The sequence below is a fragment of the Gambusia affinis genome, linkage group LG10 (genome assembly GCF_019740435.1).
Source record: "Gambusia affinis linkage group LG10, SWU_Gaff_1.0, whole genome shotgun sequence".
In the NCBI taxonomy this organism is placed as follows: domain Eukaryota; kingdom Metazoa; phylum Chordata; class Actinopteri; order Cyprinodontiformes; family Poeciliidae; genus Gambusia; species Gambusia affinis.
In genome coordinates, this window is record NC_057877.1 from 14,921,459 (window position 1) to 14,945,558 (window position 24,100).

General features: G+C 41.3%; 1 protein-coding gene across 8 annotated transcripts in view; it reads left to right on the forward strand.

Moving 5' to 3' along the window:
• The window catches only part of LOC122838628 (unconventional myosin-IXb), a 64,322-nt gene that overhangs the window by 30,979 nt on the left and 9,243 nt on the right, over positions 1-24,100 (forward strand). For 5 of the 8 annotated variants that reach the window (XR_006371930.1, XM_044129389.1, XM_044129395.1 and 2 more), the window contains exons 5-32: positions 3,483-3,577; positions 6,300-6,362; positions 8,951-9,050; positions 9,413-9,513; positions 10,262-10,391; positions 10,613-10,702; positions 10,852-10,968; positions 11,062-11,196; positions 11,489-11,610; positions 11,700-11,841; positions 11,922-12,117; positions 13,760-13,835; positions 14,175-14,267; positions 16,767-16,880; positions 17,716-17,755; positions 17,847-17,969; positions 18,063-18,143; positions 18,232-18,342; positions 18,564-18,689; positions 19,253-19,402; positions 19,500-19,660; positions 20,053-21,057; positions 21,947-22,046; positions 22,487-22,605; positions 22,805-22,920; positions 23,449-23,642; positions 23,736-23,843; positions 23,925-24,095. Coding sequence is in view for 7 of the 8 variants with exons in the window: in XM_044129389.1 (XP_043985324.1) it covers positions 3,483-3,577; positions 6,300-6,362; positions 8,951-9,050; positions 9,413-9,513; positions 10,262-10,391; positions 10,613-10,702; positions 10,852-10,968; positions 11,062-11,196; positions 11,489-11,610; positions 11,700-11,841; positions 11,922-12,117; positions 13,760-13,835; positions 14,175-14,267; positions 16,767-16,880; positions 17,716-17,755; positions 17,847-17,969; positions 18,063-18,143; positions 18,232-18,342; positions 18,564-18,689; positions 19,253-19,402; positions 19,500-19,660; positions 20,053-21,057; positions 21,947-22,046; positions 22,487-22,605; positions 22,805-22,920; positions 23,449-23,642; positions 23,736-23,843; positions 23,925-24,095 (4,179 nt within the window). In the remaining variant the exon portion in view is untranslated. The remainder of the gene's footprint in view (positions 1-3,482; positions 3,578-6,299; positions 6,363-8,950; positions 9,051-9,412; positions 9,514-10,261; positions 10,392-10,612; positions 10,703-10,851; positions 10,969-11,061; positions 11,197-11,488; positions 11,611-11,699; positions 11,842-11,921; positions 12,118-13,759; positions 13,836-14,174; positions 14,268-16,766; positions 16,881-17,715; positions 17,756-17,846; positions 17,970-18,062; positions 18,144-18,231; positions 18,343-18,563; positions 18,690-19,252; positions 19,403-19,499; positions 19,661-20,052; positions 21,058-21,946; positions 22,047-22,486; positions 22,606-22,804; positions 22,921-23,448; positions 23,643-23,735; positions 23,844-23,924; positions 24,096-24,100) is intronic. The other 3 variants (XM_044129392.1, XM_044129391.1, XM_044129393.1) reach the window with 3 other exon arrangements.

Here is a 24,100-nt window from a genome sequence, read left to right on the forward strand (position 1 = left end):
GTGTTTCTGCTGCTTCTGTCCACATCACTTGGGTTATTTACCACCCTTTGTGAGCCTTTGTGTCAGGGCCTTGGCATCTCCTTGTGGAAACATTTCGCTGAAGCTCTTTGGCTCTCTTTGAGGTTTGCTCCTCAAAGTTTCAGAGCTTTCCAAAGAGGTCTAGCAGCAGCAGCAGCACATTTTTACTGATGATTGTTTTCTTGCCTTTTGGTTGGAATTATTCATAAATTGGTTACATATGATAACTATCAAGTCCTTGAAAGTAGTCTCTAAGGAGTCGCCACAAAACTGCCTCCCTGACCTTTTAAATCTGTCACAGATCTTATGACTGAATTAGTTTTTGCTTCATATTTTTGGCGTATTCAAAGCTCGCTCTGTTTGTGTTGCTTGTTGGGGCAATCAACTTGATCTGTGCTGTTTGAGAGGCACACCTCCTGCTGTGTTTGTTGAGAACAGCGTGTGTGTGCAAGTTTCTGTGCTAAATAGGGATGTGAGACTTCATACTGGTGGGTCTGGCGGTATGAGTGGAAACGTACCAGGAACAGTGCTACCAGAAAAGCCAGCTTGCAACACAGATAAATCAGCTGAAGCGGTGGCGTGCGGGGAGATTTGAGTCAACCGTGGCCGACAGCGCGCACACTACACAGTGCTGAGGCCCCGCGTGTCCCCTTCCCTCCTTCTCTCGTTCTCTCTTTCTTTATTTCCCTCCTTTTTTTCTTTTTTTTTTTTTTTCTTAACCTCTTTGTGTGCAAACCCCCGTTTCGTAAGACCGGGTCTATTTTCCACAGTCACAGCTTGGCGAGCTCTCAGTCTCCTTCCTCATACCTGCTGAGGGCTCCAGCCAATCGGGTTTAAAGATTGGATTACGCTCATGGGCATGTTTGAATACGAACGAGGCTGCGAGATGTTTGTAATTCCCTCCGTGGTGCAGTAGTGCGGGCTGTGCAGAGATTTCCCAGGGTTTTTGTGGTCCTGGTTTGCTGGGGAGTGGGAGGGATCTGGGAAGAAAACCGGGCACAGTGAGCAGCATTGAGCGCTGAGCTCAGTTGTGCCACAGGATCAATACTCTGAGCACAGGAATTGAAGCTTGAATAAGGGTTAGGGGTTTGTCTCTTGCAAAATTACTCAGAATACTTGAACTGCTTCACCTTTTTTTTTTTTTTTTTTACATTGCAACCACAAACTAATGTATTTTATGTGCCAGACCAGAACTCAGCAACGTTTACAAGCCAAAAAGCAATTTTTGCCCCTCAGTCTCTGCTGAATTAAAGTAGTTTGAAGCCACAAAAGCATGATTTTTAAGAAGAATCCAATAAAGGAAACGTGTTTTCATTTTTCTATGGACGAACTGTCATTTTATTTTCATTTTTGTATTTTTAAAATTAAAACAAAAAAAAATGATTCCCTTTATGTCGGGGCTGCACAATATTAGGAGAAATAATTGTGTTGAATATGGCAAAGACAGTATTGTTTTTAATTAACCTGCATCTTCTCATGACTCTCCTCATGACCACAGTATGACTTCACCACCGTCATCTGAGCTTTAGCATCTCAGGCTGACATCAGGTTTTATCATGAAAGCCAGTAAAAGTTCACCCTACTGGCCAATTATTTAAAGTTTTAATTAATGGCCCTATAAATACTTTGGCCTAGAATTGTTTCCAAGCAATTCTTTGTGAGTCCGTTGTTGCATAGTTTCAAATTGTAATTCGATATATTTGTTCTTATATTTATATTAAAATGGCTGCACAGTTTCTTATGATTCATGATTCAAAGTTGTCACGAATACCCCTGTTAACTAATTATAAAGCTAAAGGGCAGCAGGCTTTCAAAATCTTCTGGCATTTGTATGTATTTATGCTTTTTAACTGAGAAGTCATCTCATTTGCAAATGGAGTTCAGCAGTGTGTAGCTTTCAAGTTTTTTCAGTTTAAGACATCTTAATGCTTTTGCAGGGCTTGAGTTTGCAGATTAGTCTTAAAAAGCTCTGGTTTGACTCGAGGGAATTGGTGTCTCGCTTCAGCCCACGTCTTTCATCACGCATGAACAAGAAACCATTACTTGAGACATCCCTGAAGTGCAAATGTATTACAGTATAAAGTGACGTCTTGCTTTAATGATTTCACTGCACCTAAAAAAAAAAGTTAAAAAATTAAAATGGGGAGGAGGAAAACGAGGAAGTGCAGACAAGAAATCAACATTTGTCCCCAAAACTCTGATCAGCACCAGAGCTTTTATATCAAATTCACCCTGCATGCTGCTTTGGAAAACACAATGTGGCTCTTATTTAGCATTTACTGAGTCAACTTCCCTTGCGGTGGCTTTTAGTTGTGTGTGTGTGTTACCATGTGTACATGCACATCATGAAGGAAAAAGTACTTTTACCGTACTGATGCAGCATTCTGGGCCCCTCAGTGAAGCCTGGTAGCTTCTAGCTGGACTGGAAATCACTCCACCCCCCTAGATGGAAACAGTCTTCCCTGTGCTTCCATGCTTACAGCCTCTGTACATGCTGCGCCGGCCCCCACTCATTTATCATCGCTGACCTTCTGCGCTCTCCTACCTGCAGAGATGCACACAGATAAGGCCGAGTGAAAGGTTGGAAGGGAAAAACAGAAAGAGATGGATGAGTAAGGTGTGAGAGGAGGGCAGAATAATCGACTCACTCTGTTCTGCAGCTTCAGCCAGAACCGTCGGGTAGCGGGCCCCTTTGTTCTCAAGGGAGGTTTTGTTGTTGTTGTTGATGAAGTAAGTTTGCTGGTAGAGTTGCGTGCTTAAGTGGAAGTACACTCCACTTTAGATTCAGTTGAAGAACTTCCATATATGGTCTGAAAGTCAATACGGTTCAGAGATGAAGATCACTGATGATGTGCAAGAGGCTGGAGACTAATGGAAAAGATGCAAAGCGGATTAACAGTAGCTCTCTCACCTCAGTGAAAATGTCAGCTATTTGTGCTGTAAAAATATCAGACCATGATGAAACTTTTTCATATAATAAAGTGTCCTGCACAGTCAAAAGAAAACTCATCAAATTTGTTGAAAGAATAAAATAAATGATATGCAATAACCTAATTATATCAGTGTGTCTTTTTATTCAATTTTAGCTCTCATTCTTGTTTGGTAGGCGTCTGTCACTCTGCCTTGCAAAGGCTTTTAATCTTTCAGATTGCGACAATATCTACTGTCCACAGCTCTCTTTAACTGAGGCCACAGATTTTCTGCTTCTGAAATTTTTAAATTTACCCACACAAAGTTTTGTTTTTATTGTTGTTGTTGATTGTGATGTTTGTTGGAAATCTCTTTCATCTTTATAGCCGACAGCTAAAGGTTTTTGAGTCAAACCTGATTGGTGTTTAGACCTCTACATATTTTGATCCAACTTGAATAAACTTGAATTTGATAGAAGTAACCATAGAATAGAAAACTGTGTTATTTGATAGTTTTACTCAATTATGTTTGGCTTTCTGTCTTCTCTTCTCCAGGCTTTTGGTAATGCTAAGACAGCCCACAACAACAACTCCAGCCGCTTCGGTAAATTCATCCAGGTTAATTATCTGGAGAGCGGAGTAGTCCGAGGGTAAGTAATCAACATTTGTTAAATAGCTTCTCTGTGTTTTGCTTCCCCTCCCCACACACACACATCTGGATCTTCAGCTGAACCTCTTCCTCTTTGCTTTTTTTTTTTTTTTTTTTATGGGCGGTCATGTGGTGCTCAGTGTGCATGTGGGATGAAACTTGTACCCATTAGTGTGCTCTTCCTTTTTCTTTGCAGCCAGATTCTGCTTAGAAGCTGCTTCAAAGTCTAGTCCCCGGGGTGACTTCCTTATTCCCTCATCAGGGCCGGGGAGAACAGCCGCTAGAAACTAGCAGAGAGCTCAGAGTGGGATTCTCAGACTCGCATCAGTGCTGACAGCTGCTCAGAGCTAAATAAGTGGGCATCCTTGGTTATCCCCCTGTGGCACCTGATGCTCTTTTAGATTGTTGCACCAAAGAAACGTCTGCAGAATCTATTTTAACAGGCTGAGTCTTTTCTTAGCTTCAGCCTGAATTTTTGAGACGACGGTTAACAGCTGCTGTCTGAGCTTGTGTGGCTCTGTGACTTTTCACAATAAAGAGACAGAAAGCTACGTTAGAAAGAGCCACAGGGCCGTCCCAGCAGCTCTGCTCACTAAACTTCACGCAGCCTGCCTGTCTGTGCATCCAGCTCCACTTTGGTAGCCACTCCAATAGTTAATAGAGAAGCTTTATAACGGGAGGCTCCTGCTCTAGTTACCTCTACCTACTTATAAGAAATCAGAGGATTTCAAGGTGCATTCATTTTATACTCGACTGTTATGATTTTAAAAAAGGTGCTTCTCGCCACGGGATGTTTTGTGGCGACTATGCGTCCGTTTGAGCTCGTCTTGGGGACATTGTGTACCGGTTTTGATTTAGCAAAAGCCTTTATTTTCCTTGATCTTTGTCACATTATGCAAAACCGAACCTCACTGTGTTTGGGGGGATTTTATGTGATAAAGATCAGTGTCTGTGTTTGATTTAGGTCACATTAAACAGGGGAAACCAAATAACGTATCTGTTAGCCGTGCCTTGAGCAAGTTTCTGTGGTTTTTTGTGTCATCAAAGCGGCTGCAAAGAGGAGAGCATATCGTGCTGATAGAGAAAAACAGAGTTGTAATCATTGATACAGATGTTTTATGTCCCCTCTCACCCCGACACCTCCAACATCTGTTGCAGCCAATTGAAAAAGTCGCCTAATTAGTAGCAAGAATCCACGTCTTCTGTGAAAAACACAGAAGTTTGTTAGAGAAAGTTAATGAACAAACAGGATGGTAAATGCCTACGCAAGTCAGAGATAAAGCAGTCTGTACAGTTTATAAAAAGACAAGGTTAAAATGAGCCAAGATTCTCATTGTAACTCTGGAGGAGCTGCAGAGATCTACACCTCAGGTGGGAGGGTCTACCAGACCTACATTCCAAGTGGTAAAAAATAAAAAACTACCACCTTGAATTACAGTGGTAGAAGCATCATGCTATGGGAGCTAAGTATAATAGCGCACAACAATATTTATTTCTGAAACATTTCCCTACTACTTCACAATCACGCACTACTTTGTGTTAAAATCCAAAGTTTGTGTTGTAACGTGAAAAAAATGTGGAAAAGTTTAAGCAGAGAGAAACCAGTCAGAGACCAAAATCCACAATATCAACTCCAGGTGTTGGTGGTTAAAATGTTTCCACTGCTTGCAATTTAAAATCAAGCTCATAGTCATCCTCCTATTGTGCAACATAGGATGGCATTGTCACACTAAGATCCAAAACATTTTCCAGTGGCATGAAGGTGAACATTAAAGCGACCGACAGGTTCAGGTTTTTCCACGTTTTGCGTGTAGCCAGTGTGTTTTTGGTTCCTCATAATTTATTTGATTTATACAATCTTATAGTTTTCCTCTGGATTTTTTAATGCACCTGAACATTCTGACAAAATCAGAAGTACCTAAGAGCAATTCATTTATTTATTTGTTGTTTTTGTTTTAGTTGTAACAGGTTTTAAAAAGTTCAACTTGTCAGGTTTTGCTCTAATCGGCTTCAGAGGTATTTGTGAGTGCAGCCTAATCTGAATTCCTGTCAAGGAATTCTTTCTCAAAAAAATGATTAACATTTTATCTTTCATCTAGATCTTGAACTTAGAACTTTTTAACAGCTTGAGAATGACATTGTTATTCTGTTTGTGGGTTTGAAGCCATGAAACTTCCAACACATCACATCCCAACATAGCAGTAATTGTAAACTAGCAGTTAAAATTGTTCAATGTGAAATCTTTTTCGTGTTTTCTGCATTTAAGGCTGCATTTTTGGTGGATGGACACCACCAAGTTTCTCACAGCGGAGCTCTATTCTTGGTGTGTCATGAGGACTGGCGTCAGTGTTGTTTTTTCTTGGATATAGAGAAAACAAGTTAGACATATAAAATCTGATTTAGAAGACTTTATGGCCTCGGGTTGGTCTGTTTGGTAAGTATCACTGCTTTTAAATCTGCAGGCCTCCTGACAGCATCTGTGTGGCATTTTAATGTTTTGCTGGATGCTAGTTTATAGTTTGTAACGAGTTTTGACGTGTGTGTGTGAGACTGTGTCTTTCTTTGCTCACTGATTGTTCCAGCCATCTGTCCTCGTGTCCACTCGTGCTCCTTCTCTCACTTATTCTTACAAGCTGACTTTGACTCACACACCCGGCTAAAATATCCAAATTGTTTTGTTACCTTTCCTCATGTTTTCTATTCCCTCTTTCTCTGTCTTTCAGGGCTGTGGTTGAGAAGTACCTCCTGGAAAAGTCTCGCCTGGTCTCCAGGGAAAAGAACGAGAGGTATGGATTGACCCCGGGGGTGGTCCTCACCCTCGACCCTCAGAGCGCTTCATCGAGCATGAGAAGTTTAACCATCGGCAGACCCTGATGGTTAAAAATGAAGTTCACGTGGAGTCGTCAGATATTCATCTGCAGAAACACTTACACTCCCACATACTCTTATCCTCGCTGAATGTGATTCCAGCACACTTATTGGCACACCTGGGAAAGATGTGTAAAAACCCTCGAAATAAATCCTTTTTTTATTGCAGTAGCACAATCTCAAACCAAACCAGAGTCCTGAATGCTCTCCATAAGCTTTAGTACCTCTGTGATTAGGTAAAACCTCCTCCTGCCAGTAGGACGGGACTTTTTCCTTTGCAGATTGAGAGAGATCTTTAGTCATTCTCCTTTTTGCACAATTTCCCAAAGCTGGGGTCAGGACCTCACTAACGGGAAGTGTGGAGTTTTTACATCATCTTAAGAAATAAAATGATAAAGATAAAGCAAATTTATGCAATATATCAATCCGTCTAACTTTATTTATGATGTACGTTTAACACAAATTGCAGCCCAAACACAACAGAGGCCAGTGTAACACTTTTAAACACAATGAAACTATTTCTTATTGCATTTATTTTACAGAAATTGAAAGTTTAGCCATGGCTATTATATTAACAAAAACAAATACTTCCTAATTAGTTTTTTTCTACCCTCTGGATAAATGTGGTAAAATTAAAAGTTGTTTTTAATTATTATATATTTTTCAAATATTTTCAATGGAGGATTACGCTACTTCAATAAAAAAAAAAAAAATTAATGTAAGTGTTCTTGCTAGGCTGCATATCCACAGTAGACTAGTAAATTTCACTCTTTGAAGGCAGCGTGAACAGATCATTTTCTAAAACTAATTATGTGGTTTTGTCAAATTTGTAGCTACTTGAATGTCATGTTTTCTGTCTCTGTACAAAGACAAAAATCATTGGGTGTTGACAGGATGGCATGTTGCTCTGCATACCATCTGATCCGCTGTTACTCACACCAGACTCGGTTGCCATTTGTGTGACTAATAAGCAGCTTCATTCTTCATTCATTGGCTGTTATTGGGAAACAGTCAGATTGTAATTGACTTCAGACACCTCAGACTTTTCAAGACCACTCCCGTGCTGTCTTGAAAACAATAGCTATGGGTTTCACATACCGATTGTTATGCTTAAATGAGATGCTTTGTGTCTGATTTGCCACGTCGCAACTTTGTTTTGGTATTTTCATTTTGGACCTAACTGACTTTACGCGCAGTGAAAATTCAAAAGGGCTACTTCACCATTTTCGTTTTTAGTCTAGACAATTTTAAACTGGACCATTTGTTTTTAAGCTCTGTGGTAAACGTAGGACTAAAAAGACTATTTTTTGTTCCACAATGGCAAAGATATGCATTTAGTTTAGGCTACTCCAGTTCCTAATAACAAGTCCAAAATTTATTGATTTTTGAAAAATGCCTGAATTGTTTTTCTCCAGATGGAAAAAAAGGCATTAAATGCCTCTAAATCATTTTGGAAACCAATTCTAGTATTGTTTATTAAGCCTACACATAATAAGATAATAAGACACAATTGCTATTAAATTCGAATAACTTTATTCGTCCCTCAGGTGCAATTTCAAGGCACATGAATAGCAAAAAATGGACTCAAATGAAGTCGTACAATAGACGTCATGAAATTCACACATAATATGAAATGTGTATAAATAAAAGTGCAGTGTAATTTGTGACTATGGACGTTGTGAAGTAATTATGTTGCTCAAATGGATAGAATGTTGTAAAAACTACAGAAAAATAAATCTGGAAATTTGCTTCAGGTATTTTGAAAACCCCCCCCCAAAAAAATGTACCCTGAAATGAAGAAAGTTTGACTGAATTACATCTGTACTAAAAGCAAGGCCTTCTTTTAAGTCCATTCCTAATTTAGAGTGTAAATTTTTCAATTTACACTCTAAACCCAAGTTTCTCAGCTGTGTTTTGGGACTACCTCTTAGGAAAAAACAGCAGCTCATTTGAGTGGGCAGAGCATTACTCATTCATATGTTTCCTGTCTAGATTTCTTCCAGCTAGTTTTGGAAAATCTACTCACCCTTCTCTGACAGGTCGCTCTACGTAACCCTCCGCCTACTCACAGTCTGCTCACAGTTCAGCTAATCTCCTCTCCTGCAGTTGCTGTTGACTGAATATCCTGCCTGTCTAGTCGGGGAGAGGGAGTCTGCTCTATGTTGTTGTTGTTTGTTCACGATAAGCGTGGAAACTCATTAATCCAGCAGGCTTGTACAACACAGCTCATGTCACCTGTTTACCTTTTGGCTGATTGCACAAGTGGAAAACTGATATGAACATCTCCGATATCGCCTTCCATATGTTGTTTGTTTTACGATGCGTTTTTAATCTCTGTGTATAACCACAAACATCAGACTTCCGACCAATCAGATAATAGCAACATAATTGAAAATCTCAAGAATTTATTAGTTCGCCATAACGTTTGGCAGCCAGATTTGTGTGGCTGCAACGACTTTCTAAATATAGTACCTGTAAAACAGCTGTCGTGTTTTGTTTTTCCCAGGAACTACCACGTGTTTTACTACCTGCTGCTTGGTGCTTCAGAGGAGGAGAGAACAGAGTTTAAACTGCTGCCGCCTGAAGAGTACTTCTACCTCAAGCAGGTACAAAGTACTCTAAACTTCATTTAGTCTCCCTCCTGTTCCTTCCTGCTTCTGTTCAGTAAACTCCACCTTCAATGTTTTAATTAGCCACAAGCTGGAGAAAATTAGTATTTTAGTCTCTGAAATGGACTTTGAAAGGATCTGCCGCTCATGAAAGCTGCCAAGCGTCTGAATAAGCTGTTGTGTACACTCTGAGCTCGCTCCACACATGTGCTTTGCATGTTAATGAGGCCGCCTTTGTTGCGTCTTTCTTTTCACAGCCTTCTGTTCACTGATCCCTTTTTCCTCCAGGTTGGCCATTTTAGGTTTTGTGATCTCACTTTTATTTGTTCCTCCCGACCAACCGCATTCCCTCTTTGCAGGAGAATTTTAAGATCGAAGATGAGGAAGATTTGCGTCATGACTTTGAGAGGCTGCAGCAGGCGATGCAGATGGTTGGCTTCCTTCCAGCCACAAAGAAACAGTGAGTTAAGCAGTGATCAGTTTGGGGTTCCTAAAGTCTGGAAAACTAGGGGACTGGATTTGAGCAATTTTTAGCTCTGGATAAGAGTGGAAAAGGAAATAAAACTTGGAAAAATGTTTTCATTTCCATCTGTCCATCCATTCTTCGGTATTTCTGTCCATCTTCTATTTATCCATCCATCCAGTTTTTTATCCATCCATCTATCAATCCATTTGTTTGATCATCGGACAGATGGATCCTCTGTCTGTCTCATTCATCCATACATCAATACATCCTCATTTAAATCCTAACCACTGAATAAAAATCACTCACAAATCCATAGTTAACTATTGTATTAATGTTTTTTAAATTGCCTAGAAGAAACCTTTAAGAATTTGAGTGTTTTATGTGGAAAAATGCTTAAACATGGTCTGGAAATAAAAATGTTTTTGTATGAGCGCTCCCTGTTTAAATGAAGACGTTTTACAAATATGTTGTGGAGCAAGTTGCATCTTATTCTCTGATCTGAAGTATCTCTTTTATTTATTGAGTCACATGGCCAAAGAAATAATAAAAAAAAATGTCATCAGCTCTGAATGGATGGCCTAACGGAGCAGTTTAATGAGGACGGTGTGTCGTTATAACCTCTTCACAGTGCCTCTTTTCTCTGGCCTCAATCAGATGTGTAGAGTGAAGCACAGCCGCAACATCTGTCATGTGACTAACTAGTCGTTTTCAGTCTATGTCATCATTTATTATTGTGTTGCAGGATCTTCTCTGTGCTGTCTGCTATCCTGTATCTCGGCAACGTGACGTACAGAAGGAAGTCATCGGGTCGGGATGAAGGGTTGGATGTAGGCCCACCTGAAGTCCTGGCTACCCTCTCTGACCTGCTGAAGGTGATCTGCTGATTTTAATGCATCATTTCGTCACTGGTGGTTTGCAGTGGAGTCACACCATAAGACTGTGTGCTTATCCTCAAATAAGTGACAGAAAGATCCCTGATAATTTGGTTGAGAACAAAGTAAATAGAAGTAGAATTTGGAGTGACAGCATAAATTCAGTAAAAATGCAGGATTATTTTTTAATGATTTTTAATCTTTGTGTTTGTTAATTTCAGGTCAAAGAGGAACTGCTGGTCGAGGCGCTGACGAAGAGGAAAACGGTGACTGTCAACGACAAGCTGATCCTCCCCTACAGCCACTCTGAGGTAAACTCCAACCACAAAAACATTTCTTCAAACTCTCTTTGTCTTCCTCTTTGCTGCTCAGACACCTGATGCACACTTCTTCTTTTCACCTCAAAACCCTGACGTCTGATAAAGTTGCGTCACGTGAAGTCCTTTGTTTCTACCTTCAGGCGATCACAGCCAGAGACTCCATGGCCAAGTCTCTGTATGGCGCCTTGTTTGACTGGATCGTTCTGCGCATCAACCACGCACTGCTCAACAAGAAAGACATGGAGGAATCTGTTCCCGTAAGAAAGCAGCACACATAACCCGCGATTAACCAAAACCAGTTTAACATCCAGCCACATGTGAAATAACGATGCTTCGACGTTGTCTTCCAGTGCTTGTCCATTGGCGTTCTGGACATTTTTGGCTTTGAGGACTTTGAAACCAACAGCTTTGAGCAGTTTTGCATCAACTATGCAAACGAGCAGCTGCAGTATTACTTTAACAATCACATTTTTAATCTGGAGCAGGTGAGTAGTTGCTTTTTTTTTTTTTTTTACATTTTTGATTCAAATCCTAACTTCATAGTTGATAAACTGACCCATCAAATCTTCTGCGGTAATTAAGGATAATTTAGCTAATTTATTGCATCAATCACAGTGTAGTAGGTATTAGAGATGTAGAGGTTTAAATTAATTTAAGCTAAAACAATTTAAACAAGCCTGTGCTAAAATGTTTTTGTGTTTTTATTTGGTGGTTTGGGGAATCCAATTATTTGAGATGAGCTTTTTGACCAAAAATGGTCTCTCCTGCTGCGTTCAGGAGGAGTACCAATCAGAGGGAATCACCTGGCACAACATTGACTACACAGACAATGTGGGCTGCATCCACCTCATCAGCAAGAAACCCACAGGCCTGTTGTACCTTCTGGATGAGGAGAGCAAGTAAGGACAGCTGCACTCATGCATGTCAGAGGAATAAAAATAAAAACTTCATTTTTTTCTCAACCCTCGTCTTTATTCTGCACCCCCAGCTTTCCACATGCAACAGATAAGACCCTGTTGGCCAAATTCAAGCAGCAGCACCAAGGAAACAAGTACTTCATACCCACCCCAGTCATGGAGCCTGCCTTCGTCATTCAGCACTTTGCAGGGAAAGTCAAATATCACATCAAGGTATGACGGCAGCTACTTCATTCAAGTTCAGGTACAAGTGTTTCTGCCTCCAACGGTCTCATTACCTGTTACCTCATCAGGATTTCCGGGAGAAGAACACGGACCACATGCGTCCAGACATCGTGGCGCTGTTGCGCAGCAGCGACAGAGCCTTCGTGCGGCAGCTCATCGGCATGGACCCGGTGGCCATGTTCCGGTGGGGCATCCTGAGAGCCACAATCCGGGGCCTCGCCGCTTTCAACGAGGCGGGTCGCTCCTGGGCCTCAAAAACAGCAGGTAAACCTGCTAATAATCAGTTATTTGAAGGGACAGGGTTCACGGTTTGGTGGATCTGTTACTGAAAGCTTGACTGGATCATTTCCAGCCAACATATGAGACTTCAAAAATACCGGAACGTACCATCTTTGATGGCAAAATGTAGAAAATATGCATCAAAGGTAAATTTGACATGAATATTTACTATCAATTGTAACAACATTAAAATATTCAGGTAATGTGCAAAATTCAATTTTAAAAATACAATTTCTGACGAGAAATAAATTATGACACTCCTCCGGTTATTCCCACTAAGTGACTAAAATTACACACAGATGTGTCACAGAATGTAAAATCACCCATTCATCCAACTGCTGCCAAAATGCCCAAGTCTGAACTGCGCTTTCCCTGAAAGCAGAACGCAAAATGCTTAACGGCGCTTGCAAAGGGGCATGGCAATGGCACAGAGACCCGGCCTGCTGACTTTTGCTGCATGTCTTCCCGCTCTCACAGCCTGCTTTTCTGTCAGATCACTGTCAAATTCAGGCCACTAGAGCCAAAATGACCCTTTGAAAAGAAAAAATCTAAAATGGCTCCACAGGACATACAGCAGGGTGCATGAAAGTTCATGTCTGTGCAATCAGAGATGAAACAAGTTTAATAAGAGAGCAAAAGGGAAACTTTTGTGTTCCAAAAAAATGTCAAAGCTTTACTAAAGTTTTCCAGAAGGAACACAGACAAAGACCAGGACTAATTTGGACAGATTAGTCTAATATGTAATTATTTGGACAACAGAACAGAGGACAAGTTTGACTTAAAGGAAATACAGCATTCTAGAAAACGAACCTCATTCGAGCTGAGAAGCACGGAGAGGGAAGTGTCATGGTTTGGGAATGCTGTGCTGCAGCTGGACCTAGTTAGCTCACCACTGACAAACCATCAGAAGAATAAAAAAAAAAAAAAAAGAACTGGAACAGAAAAGAATTGGACCCTATTTACTGATAACACAGAATGTGCCAGTAATTCACCACCGACTGGTTAAGAAAACAAAGACTGAAATCCGCTAAAAGAAGTCTTTCTCTGAACTTTTACCTCACGGATAAAGCAGCGTTTTGGTTTAAATTTTAGTGTAGTGAGTAAAACAAGGAACATTTTTATTCTGCAATCCAGTATTTCTGTTTTCCAGAGATTAAAACTTGAGATTAGGAACATTTTCAACTTGTTAAAATAAGCTAAAACATTCGCTGACGCTCTTCCACCGCTCTACTAATTCACTGCAATATGACATCTTTATATTGCAAGATAACTTCATAGAATCTCATTTTAAAATCTCCCTTTAAAAACATCAGTTTTCTCCTAATGCAGAGAGATAGAAAGGTAACGTCATGCAGATGCATTTGAACTGCAGCTTCAGCACACAGCAGATGTCCTTCTCTGTAATTAGCTTTAAGGTCAACATGAAAAATAAAGGCGGTCACAAACTTCTGAGAGTTTCTCTGCAATTCTGAATCCCTCTGCTTATTTTCAATCTTTTATAAGTCGTCCACTGACGTATTTGAAAGGAGCGCAACAAACTTAATAGACTGGTCAAAGCGAAAAGCAGAAAATCTGCCTCTAGTGACGCACGTTTTGATTATTTGCTGGCTTCTTTTCTGATTTTTAGGTGTTATCCGCCCAGCGTCCAGAACTCCTTTAGGAGAGCTGCAGCGCTCCAACACCCCGTTAGAACGAATGTACAAGTAAGTCATTTGCATCGATTGTTGAAAAGCTTTGTTCTCACTTTTTTCCGGAGTGGATCTGTCTCCCGTGAGAGCTGGTTTTGCACCCTTTGTGGTTGATACCTTTTGTTTCACATAAAATCAGCAAAACATTCTCTTCTCGTGCTGTTTGGAAATGTTACACCTGTTGTTTTATGGGCCACCACTTTAATCCTGTTGTGCTGAGTGAGATGAGGATGGATTGGATATTTGTAAAACGTCTTTAAATCTTCCTCCCCCTCATCTCAATCACCCATATCCTCCCCACCTCTTGGTGACCCCAGTGTGTGCGGTTCTCTCCTCTTCCTCTTCCCTCCACAGACGAGCTTCTATGCTCGATTTCTACTTTGATCACTCAGAGGAGCGCCCTCTAGAGGCCTTTGAAGACATCTTTGCTAGCTATGAGAATAAGAAGTAAGTGAATTTGGTGGAAAGCAGAGAAGAATGAGGACAAGAGGCCAAGCAGGAAGAAGGAATTAGTTGTTGCTTTTTCGGTTTGTTCTGCTTTCTGAGTTTGCTCTCATTAAATCATGTCAGGTCTCATTTGATGTAATGTTGTTTTCAGAGAAATAGCAGGGTTTTTTCTTATATTTCAGCATCTGTATTTTTGGCATATGAGATTCAGCAGTATAAGGAAGTTCAGATCAGCTGTATAACACTTTAAGCAGAATAAAAAAAGTTCCCCTTTCACTTACATTTCCAGTCTTCCCTTAGTGTAATCCTCTTCCTTTTTATGTACTTTCCAAAGCCCCTCCTCATTTGGACGTTTATTATTGGAGCTGCAGAGCACAGAACAATGTTTGTGCAGGCTTTCGTTGAGTAGCCACTCAGATTAGCTGTGATGCCTTAAAAGCTCACAGTTCTTCAAATACATGCAGAGAGGCCAGGCCAAATATGCAAACACAACCGTGAGAGCTTTCTCAGAAGCTAATCAAACCACGAACGCTAGTTTTGTATTGTTGGGCTCATGTGCTGCAGATTTATTTCATTATGGGAGAATTAAACATGAAGGACTGTTTCCTTCCCTGCCTGACCTCTGTGTTCATGGTCAGAATAAGGAAAGCACTGCATGGACTCTCTTTGGGACACAGGACAAGTCTCCATATTAACCCCACCAGCCACAGTTAAGGGACCACACATCCAACCACTACTTTACCCATAACAAGCCAGCAAACAGCCACAGCATGGAAACAGCCAGCCAGCAAGCAACTCCGATCCTCAGCTCAGTTCTGCATGTTAACCACCACAGTGACAGGGATATGCAGATGTGTGACAAGCCTTAAAATAAATGAATATTTTACTTCACTAGTATAATCCAACATTTAATTTCAGTACGTTTATTCACTAGAGGGTGAGGGGGAAATACCATGTTTTGCTCTACTAGTAAAATCCCTGGTGGCACAATTGTGACCCTAGCAGTGAGTACTTTGTTCAACCGTCTTTTAACAAATAGAACCGAATCTTCTCTAATATTTCCCCCTCTCTCTCTATTTTACAGCCTTGTAAAATATTAGAGAGAGAGAGATGGGTTTTGTTCCTCTTTATACAATCATTCTAAATTCCTGTGTATAGAACCTACTTTCCACCACACACATTTTTAGGTTTACATCTGCAGACATTTCTGTGAGCTTAGTGAAACAGAAATTAGTCTTTGCGTCATGTTGTATTTATTCCGCAGGGAACCAAAAAAAGCATGGACGTTACTACAAATTAGGGCTGCAACTAACCATTGTTTTAGCTGTCAATTAATCTATTGATTATTGTGACGATTAATTGGATAAAAAATTTGACACATCTGCGGATTTTTCCTTTATGCCTTTTTTATACAATATTAGAAACATGGGAATATACCAGACCTTTCAGCTTCACGTTAACACAGTGCAGGGCTGATGTGTTGATTAAACACTTATTAATTGGATAGCAAAAGATGTTTTATCCATTTTTTGTTTACAAAATTTGAGCCAGGTGAAGCTAAAACTGCCACTAGAGGAGGTTCAGGTAGAAAATATTTACATACAAAGTTTTTTGTTTTTTTTATCTTCAGTGCTAGATGTACAGAACTTTTGTACATTTTTGTCTTAATTACTTCTCTGAGTATCTAGTTTGCTCAGAAATTGGCCCTTTTCTGCCATTTTGTATACTCCAGTTACCAATTCTTTGATTACTAAATTAGCTGATAATTATTTAATCAATTGATTCACAGCAATTAATCCGATTAATTGTTTCAGCCCTACTACAATCTTAAAGTAAAACGTATAAACAATGCCTCAGTTATTTTTAAAAGGACTGTCAGTGGCACCAACAACGAGAGTTTTATTTTAATACAGTTACTATTTGGATACTGGATTTATTTTGTATTTATTAAATAAATGTGCTCAAATTAGAAGTTGGATTTTTTTTTACTCAGGTCACCGTTAGATAATGCAACTGCGACCAGATCACCTACTTTTAAGACTTTTTACACATCTTTAGCAAGGGTGCCAAAAAATGCTTGTCTGTGTGTGTGTGTGTGTGTTTGTGAAAAATCCTCTAAATACACCCGATTCTGTTTCTGTTTGTGTGGGGGTCTTTCTCTGTTCTCATAAAGGATGTGACAGCATGGTTGGGTGGTCTTGTGGTTTTATGATCGACAGGAGAACGTATTTTGCTTCACAGATGAGCAGCGTGTGAAACCTGTGTGTTTCTCATGCTTTCTGACCCCCAGCCGTTCTGCACTGTGTGTTTTTTGTCTTGGGTAACCGTTTTCGGTGTGTTTCTTTTGGAGGTGACCTAACGGTGGTGTTTTTTCCAACTGTCCTTTCCTTTTATTTTGTCTCTTTCTGTCTTTTCGTACTATTCCCGCTCTCCCTTCTCCTCCATCTCTGCCTTTGTTCTTGTGGGTGCGTGTGTGTGTGTGTCTGGTGCGTATATCAGAGAAATGCATTCAGAGATCATCAGCTCCATAAAGAACTTGCAGCTGGACGGGGAGGACCCTCGCAAGCTGTTGCAATCCTGGGGTCGCCTCCGCTTCCCGCGCCACGTCCTCCAGTGAGTCTGCAGACAGAGCCGACATCGGCTCTGCTCCAGATCGCTCCAGTCCTGAGCCGCTCACACTGAACATGCTCCGACATTCGTTTACAGCAGAACATTGAGGTTTCATGAAACACAATGCTGCTTCTTCATCATGCATCTTGTGATTAGCTTTATTTGAGTCTGAGAGCTTGAGAAGCTGCTTTTGTTGAGGCCTGAAGATGCAGGGAATAATTTCACTGCTGCATGAAGCTCCACAAAAGCTTTCCAGCATGGTAGAAATGGCTGCAGTGTGATGCATCCCTACAGAGAGGAACATAATGGTGCAGTGCCTGGCACATATTTATGCAATTCATTCATTGCAATTCGCAACACAAAGTAGTTCATAATAAAGTGGAAAGAGAAAAAACCTTATTTATGATTTTGATTGTGGGTCACAAATGTGACGTGCCAAAACTCGATAGGAGCCATCTGTTGGTATTATTAGGTCTGTTGTCCTGTTGCTAGTTGTAACATCTGCCACAGATACACAGCTTTAACTTTGTAGGGTGTGAAAAACACTGCAAATTTCTATCATGCTGCAACCAGGGGCGTATGCTCGTGATTGTGTGGCCTGATTAGAATCATATTCCATCTTTTGCAGCAAGCTTCGTCTTCCTCTTCAACATTTGTTCATTATCAGTGTCAGGCATCTTCATCATTCATCCCATCTAGGTGCAAGCCTTGATTCCATCACTCACTGACTGCATGAAGAAGTCGCCCGGCCGTACTAACCTCCTGCTTGACCGTTCCATCTTCAAACCTTTGTGCTTCATCTCTGAACTCACTCTGCTTCTTTTTTCTCTGTTCGCAGGAAACACAAGAGTGTCAGGCAGAAGCAGGCCATCCCAAAGGTAAATACTTCTCATTTAAAAGCTGTTTTATAAGTTTGATCCAATACGTCTACAATCGGGACGCTAATCAGTCTGGTTTGTCACTGTGCAGAGTTTGCTGGATTCGCAGTCTCTGAAGATCATTGTGAGTCTGACGCTACACGATCGTACCACAAAGTCTCTGCTCCACCTGCACAAGAAGAAGAAGCCGCCCAGCATCAGTGCTCAGTTCCAGGTAATCAAAGTGTTTGCTGCAGGGTAAATACACATCTGTGTTTCCATGAAACGTCATCACACCTCTTGTTTTTTTTGTTGTTGTTTTCTTCAGAACTCTCTAACGAAACTCTTAGAAACTCTGAACAAAGCCGAACCTTTCTTCATCCGCTGCATCCGCTCCAATGCGGAGAAGGTGAGTCTCAAACAGTGATGAGTTGTTCCCGAAGTGTGGAGCTTTCACCAACCGCACTTATGATGTAACCATTTGTTCGCATGAGCAGAAGGAGATGCATCTGGACCAGGCGTTAGTGCTGCAGCAGCTGCATTACACAGGGATGCTAGAAACTGTCCGCATCAGGAGGTCCGGATACCCGGCCAAGTACACCTTCCAGGTAATGCAGATCTGCTCTTCTTTGTCAGGGATGCAGTTCAGTTTAAAGCCATGAATAAATTAAAACATAAAGATTATAATTTATAATGCTTGGAGAACTCTTCAGGGTACCTAATTCTGCACAATAGAACAATATATACTGCAATATTGAGTGTTATGATTTAATCTTCAGTTACATAATTAATCTTATACCCGTATTTGTTCTTTGTTTGGTTTATTTAGGAGTTTTTAGAGCAGTTTAGGGTCCTGCTGCTGAAGAACTCCGCCGCCTCCAAACAAGACATTGCAGAGCTGCTGGAGAAGAAAATGGGCTTCAACCCAACAACATACCAGATCGGCAAGACCAAGGTGCCAACATGCTCATCTAAAAGTGATAGCTTAAGGAAAACATGTACTTGATGGACTGAACTCAGTCTTTCATGAAAGGATATAGGAGCTGTTTATAACCTCACATCACAAGAAGCATTTTGTTCGTATTTCGTGATTAAAGCCGTTCACCTGCTGCTAGACGGAACAGCTCACCTTTAGGGAACAGTAGCAACAAACATTGAATCGTATGAAATATGTTTAAAAGTTAAACACTTTTAAACATATGCAGTATTAATGATTTTGTATTATGCAGTGCTCTTACACTGTATTATAACCAGAAGATTTCCTCAAATGCCTCAAATCGGCTCGGGGGTAGATGTTTCAGAAATAATAACTTCAAAATTCATCAACCTACGGTAAACTAAGTATTATAGGAAATGAGGGCATATATGGTTACGTTACTCCAAATTATATTACATCCAATCACCGTCTGCTTTTGTGCAAATTAAGTTAATCTTTAAGGAAGGCGGGTGACTTCTGCAATGAAATCTATTATGTTTTGATGAAAGCATCTCATTAAGACTCGTGTGTTCTTGCTGCAGGTCTTCTTGAAGGAGCTGGAGCGACAGCAGCTGCAGGACATGCGGCACAGAGAAGTGATGCGGAAGATCATCTTCCTCCAGCGCTGGTTCAGAGCTCACCTGCAGAGGAACGAGTTCGTAGACATGAGAAGAGCAGCCATCTTGATCCAGGTAAACCGGACGCTCTGTTCAGGTTTTTCAGCTCTCGCTTCAATGCACTTGTTGCTTCTTTCCCGTTGAATAACCAGGCTAAGGTTCTGTCTGTTAGGCTTCATGGCGCAGGTACTGCAGAAAGGAGCAAAGGCGACGGGCAGCTACTGTGATCCAAGCTGTGTGGCGAGGACACAGACAGAGATCCGAGTACCACCGGCAAAAACACGGAGCAACAAAAATACAAGCTCTGGTCAGAGGACACTCGGCGCGCAGGAGGTAAAAACTCAGCAAGTCCCATCATAACAACAGGAATCCTATAAATATTAACAACGGTGGATTTTAATTTAAGCTTATAACTGGTGTGGGTAAGATTGAAAAACTTTTCTTTCTTTCGCCCTTCTCTTTCTTTTGTGTTTCTTCCTTTCACTCATTCTTTCATTTGATCTTTCTTTCTTTCTTTCCTTCTTTCTATCCTCATCTTCTTTCTTCTACCTTTCTGGTAAACATAGTTTCCATGTATAAAGAGAATATTCGCTTTTATATTTTTAAACGTGCGAAAAGAACAAATAACTCTGGAATCCTTCTTCTGGGAATATCAAATTTATATGTGAAAAAATGTGTGGAGATGCTGCTTTTAATATCTGACCAAATATTTCTGTTCATTTCAGGTGTCAGTCTATTCGTGAAGAGAAAAGAAAGAAAGAAGAAGAGGAGGAGGAGGAGGCCAGGAAAAGAGAAGAGGAGGAGAGGAGATTGAGAGAAGAGGAGGAAGAGGCCAGGAGAAAAGCAGAAGAGGAAGAGAGACTGAGAATAGAAGAAGTGAAGAGACGAGCAGAGGAGGAAGCGGCAAGAAAAACCCAGGAAACCCAGAAAAAAATGGAGGAAAAGGAGCAAAAAGAGGCGAGAGAGCCTCAGACGAGAGAGGATCCAGACATTGAGCTGGTTACGGAAGAGATGCTGGATGAGAACGTCCCAGAGGAGGAGCAGAGGAAGGATGAAGAGATGGAGGATGAGGACTTGGAGCCTTGTGGTACAGAAGCTGAGGCTGGACCCCAGCTAGATGAAGATCAAGAACCTGGTCTGGCTCCACCTACAGGCATTTCCCCCGATCAGGAGGATAAAAAGTCCAGCACTACCTCCACAACATCTCCGCATGCTGAGCTGAAGCGGCCGCAGCCCGGCCTCATCAGCAAGGTCCCTTCATCCAGGAGCCTGGAGAAGCGGGAGCAGAGGAGACGAAGAGGCCTGGAGCACAGCCAGAGAGAGTCCGAACGGGCCGCCTCCTCCTCCTCCTCATCCTCATCTTCAGCCACCAACCAAGACCAGACGTCCCTGACGAAGAGCCGGAACCAGGAGACGTCTAAGCTGAAGGAGCGTTCGGACAGCAAGGAGCTGGACCAGTACACCTTCGTGGCCTGGAAGAAGAAGGACGGGAAAACTTCTCCCCCCGGCCCCGTCCGTCCATCCACGTTACCGCTGCATCCCGCCGACTTCACACAGGACAAAAACGATTTAGGGGAAGGCGTCGGGGTGGTGAACTTGCAGCGGCGCTCTGGAGCCATAAAGGAGAAACCAGAGAAATGGAAAGGAAGGAGGAGCAACGAGGAGAGCTCTGAGGGCACCGGGTCGCCTCCACTTCACAGCAAAGAGGAGACTACAAAGAAACCACTGCTGTACGTCTGACACTACACTGATCACTCCTCTGCTACTGTTTCAACCAAAGCCCACGGGCCAAAATCGGCCCGCCATTATTATTTCTGTGGCCCTCCAGTCACCAGAGGGCCACAGAAATGGAGCTTCAAGATAATAGTTTTTTTTTTAAAAGGGCCAGTATTATGTTAAATATGTAAAATTTTGAGCTTTCCATCATGTTATAATTTTATTCCCTCATCAAACACATACCGGGAGTGTTGCTTTGATTCTGTCATACATGTTTGAGAAATCCTTTAATCTCCACGGCAACCATTCAGCTGTGCAAAACGCCTGATAGACCAAGCAGCAGCAGCAGCGATTAGCAAACACCTGGTGGAACTGCTCATCTGCTGAGCTCATTATATGAGCTACTTCTCAGTGCAACGCTGGAAAAACGTTAAAAAGTTATTTGAAGGACCAATGTTGTGATGACCGTCTGCATGCAAAGTGTTGGAAAGAGTAGTTTCTTAAAGAGACAGAGGTCAAATTTCAAGGCAATAGATTACAAAGTCAAATTTCTTTTAAGTCATTTTGATATATACAGCGTTTTTATAGGGATAGTGATATGAAATGATACAGTGTGCCTAAAAACATAATACTGCCCCACTAAATATTATTTTATTAGTAAAATCAAATTGGTATTTGTTTGTGTAAATTACTTAAATGCCAATTATAAAAATGTTAAAGGTGCTCATTGAATGCAGAAAAAGCTACAATATCTTACCAGCTAATTTTATCAATAATTTCTGCCACATGCAGCCCTTTGAGGACTTTAATGATTCATGATGTGAGCCGAAATGAAACTGAGTTTGACATTTCTGCCTTAAACTGATAAACCTGAACTGCTTTGTCTTTATCGCCTGCCTGCAGGAGGGACGTGTCCCACTCCTCCGTTGACAGTTTGTCTCCAAGCTCTGATGGAGCCTGGGCGGTTTCCGTCAGAGACCCCTGGAGCGTGGCCATCAGAGAGGTACCAGCAGAAAAACGCAAGATAAATCATAATGGATATTTTTCTGGAGTGTTATATTTTCATAACACTCCAGAGTTTGCATGATCTCCTTGTGCATGCGTGAGTTCTCTCCGGGTTCCTCCCACAGTCCAAAAACATGACTGTCAGGTTAATTGGGCTCTCTAAATTCTCCCTAGGTCTGAGTGTGTGTGCATGGTTGTTTGTCCTGTCTGCTTCCTGTCTTTCCCTGCGACAGACTGGTGACCTGTCTGTTTTGGTCAAAACAGTATTCAACAAAATCTGATTTGTTGAATACTGTAAAACCACCCTCATGTTTTTTTTTTTTTTACTGAAAATGGAAAATGCAGCAATTAGAATTTGGAAGAATGATGAACTCAGCTGGTGTTTCCTTATTTATATGATTTATTTTTAAATTCTTCACTGGTTTTGTGACTCTGCAGGCAAATCATCCACAAGACGGTCAAGGGGACGGCTCCAGGTCCAGTTCCTTTAGAAAGAGACACCAGGACAGTTGTGGACAACCAGACTCACTTCCCTCTAACGCGACCACACCAGACAAGTAGGTGGAAACATTTCTGGGTTTCACTGTGACATAAGAACAAAATAAACATACATTTATCTTGTTTTTGAGTTGTACGGTTCTGAGTTCACTCCGATCAACTCCACTTTCTCTGTCCAGATAATCTTGATAGTGAAACATGTTTTTCTTATTTCGGAGGTGACGGTTTCTTTTGATTTTTTTTTTTCCTGCCCAACAGGTCTGGCGGTTTCTTCAGCAAGATTTTGAAGAAGAGATCCAAAGAGGTGCATACTCCAGACAACGGGGAGCTGACGTTTGCTCAGAGTCTCAACGACAAGTCGATGCTTGGGGAAGGTAGAATCATTCAGTTCTTTAGGGTTTCTTTCGGATTTTTTGCACACAGGTTTTCTGTTTTCTCAGCAGAGTTCATACAAAATCTGATAATAGTCTGGAAATAGATTTCAGTGTTTTTCCAGTATTTGTTGATTCATCTTTTAGTTTGTGTTAACATTTTGCATGCAATTATTAATTATAAGTTAAATAAATCTGTCAGTGAAACTACCTGTACTATTTGTAAGTTTGCTTTGTTTTATTTCAATTGTACAAAATAATTTGCACTGGAAACTAAACCAATTTTTGACTTTTTACAATTTCACAATTTTTGACGTTTTAATATCCGTTCGACCTCTTTTGGCCCGTTTTGCCAGAGGAAAATGAAGTGATTTGTAATTACACAGCTTGTATATAGTGTGTTGATATTCTCAGACCACACTTTCCCTCACTACACAAATAGAATCAACTTTTATATTTTAATCAATTTGGATGCTGGGAAAATAGGCATTAACGTATATATCTTTGCTGTAAAACATTTTCACTCTACAGCGCCTCCCTCTGGCCCCTCGGTGCGTCCCGTTTCTCAGCCGCTCAGTGACCGGACGGGTAAAGGTATAGGCCGAAACCCTACAATTAAGATCAGCCGCGCCACCCGAGTTTCAGAGCATTGGGACGCCTCACTAGACCGAGTCATCGCCAACAGCAACGAGCTGCGGAACCTCGACGAGTTTCTGGGCAACCAGGTGAGCGAAAAGCAGCGAAGTGTCGACTCTTCGTTGGATTTGTTTAATCAGATTTATAAAACAAGACGTAACTTGATTTTGCTGCTGTGTTAGGTGAATGATTTCCGCTCAAGAGGCAAGTCGCTGTCGCCTATAGAGTCCATCTTTGTCACCGCCACCATGCAGTTTAGGGAGCAGATCAAATCTATGTATTCTCTCTCGGTAAGTAGACTTGAAACACGCTTTATGAAACACGCTAATTAGTGTTACAACACTAATTAAACTTCATCTAAACTTTTACAGAATCCTACCATTGGCTACAAAGCGCTGATGACGGGCTTCAAGAATAAAGTGATCCACCTGGCCACAGACAAGCAGCAGGAAGATGTTCAGTTAGTGGTCAACCTGTTCCAGTCGGTCCTGGACGGTTTCATCAGAGGAGAGGTGAAGAAGGAGGAAGCCGAGCCCGTCAAGGTGAA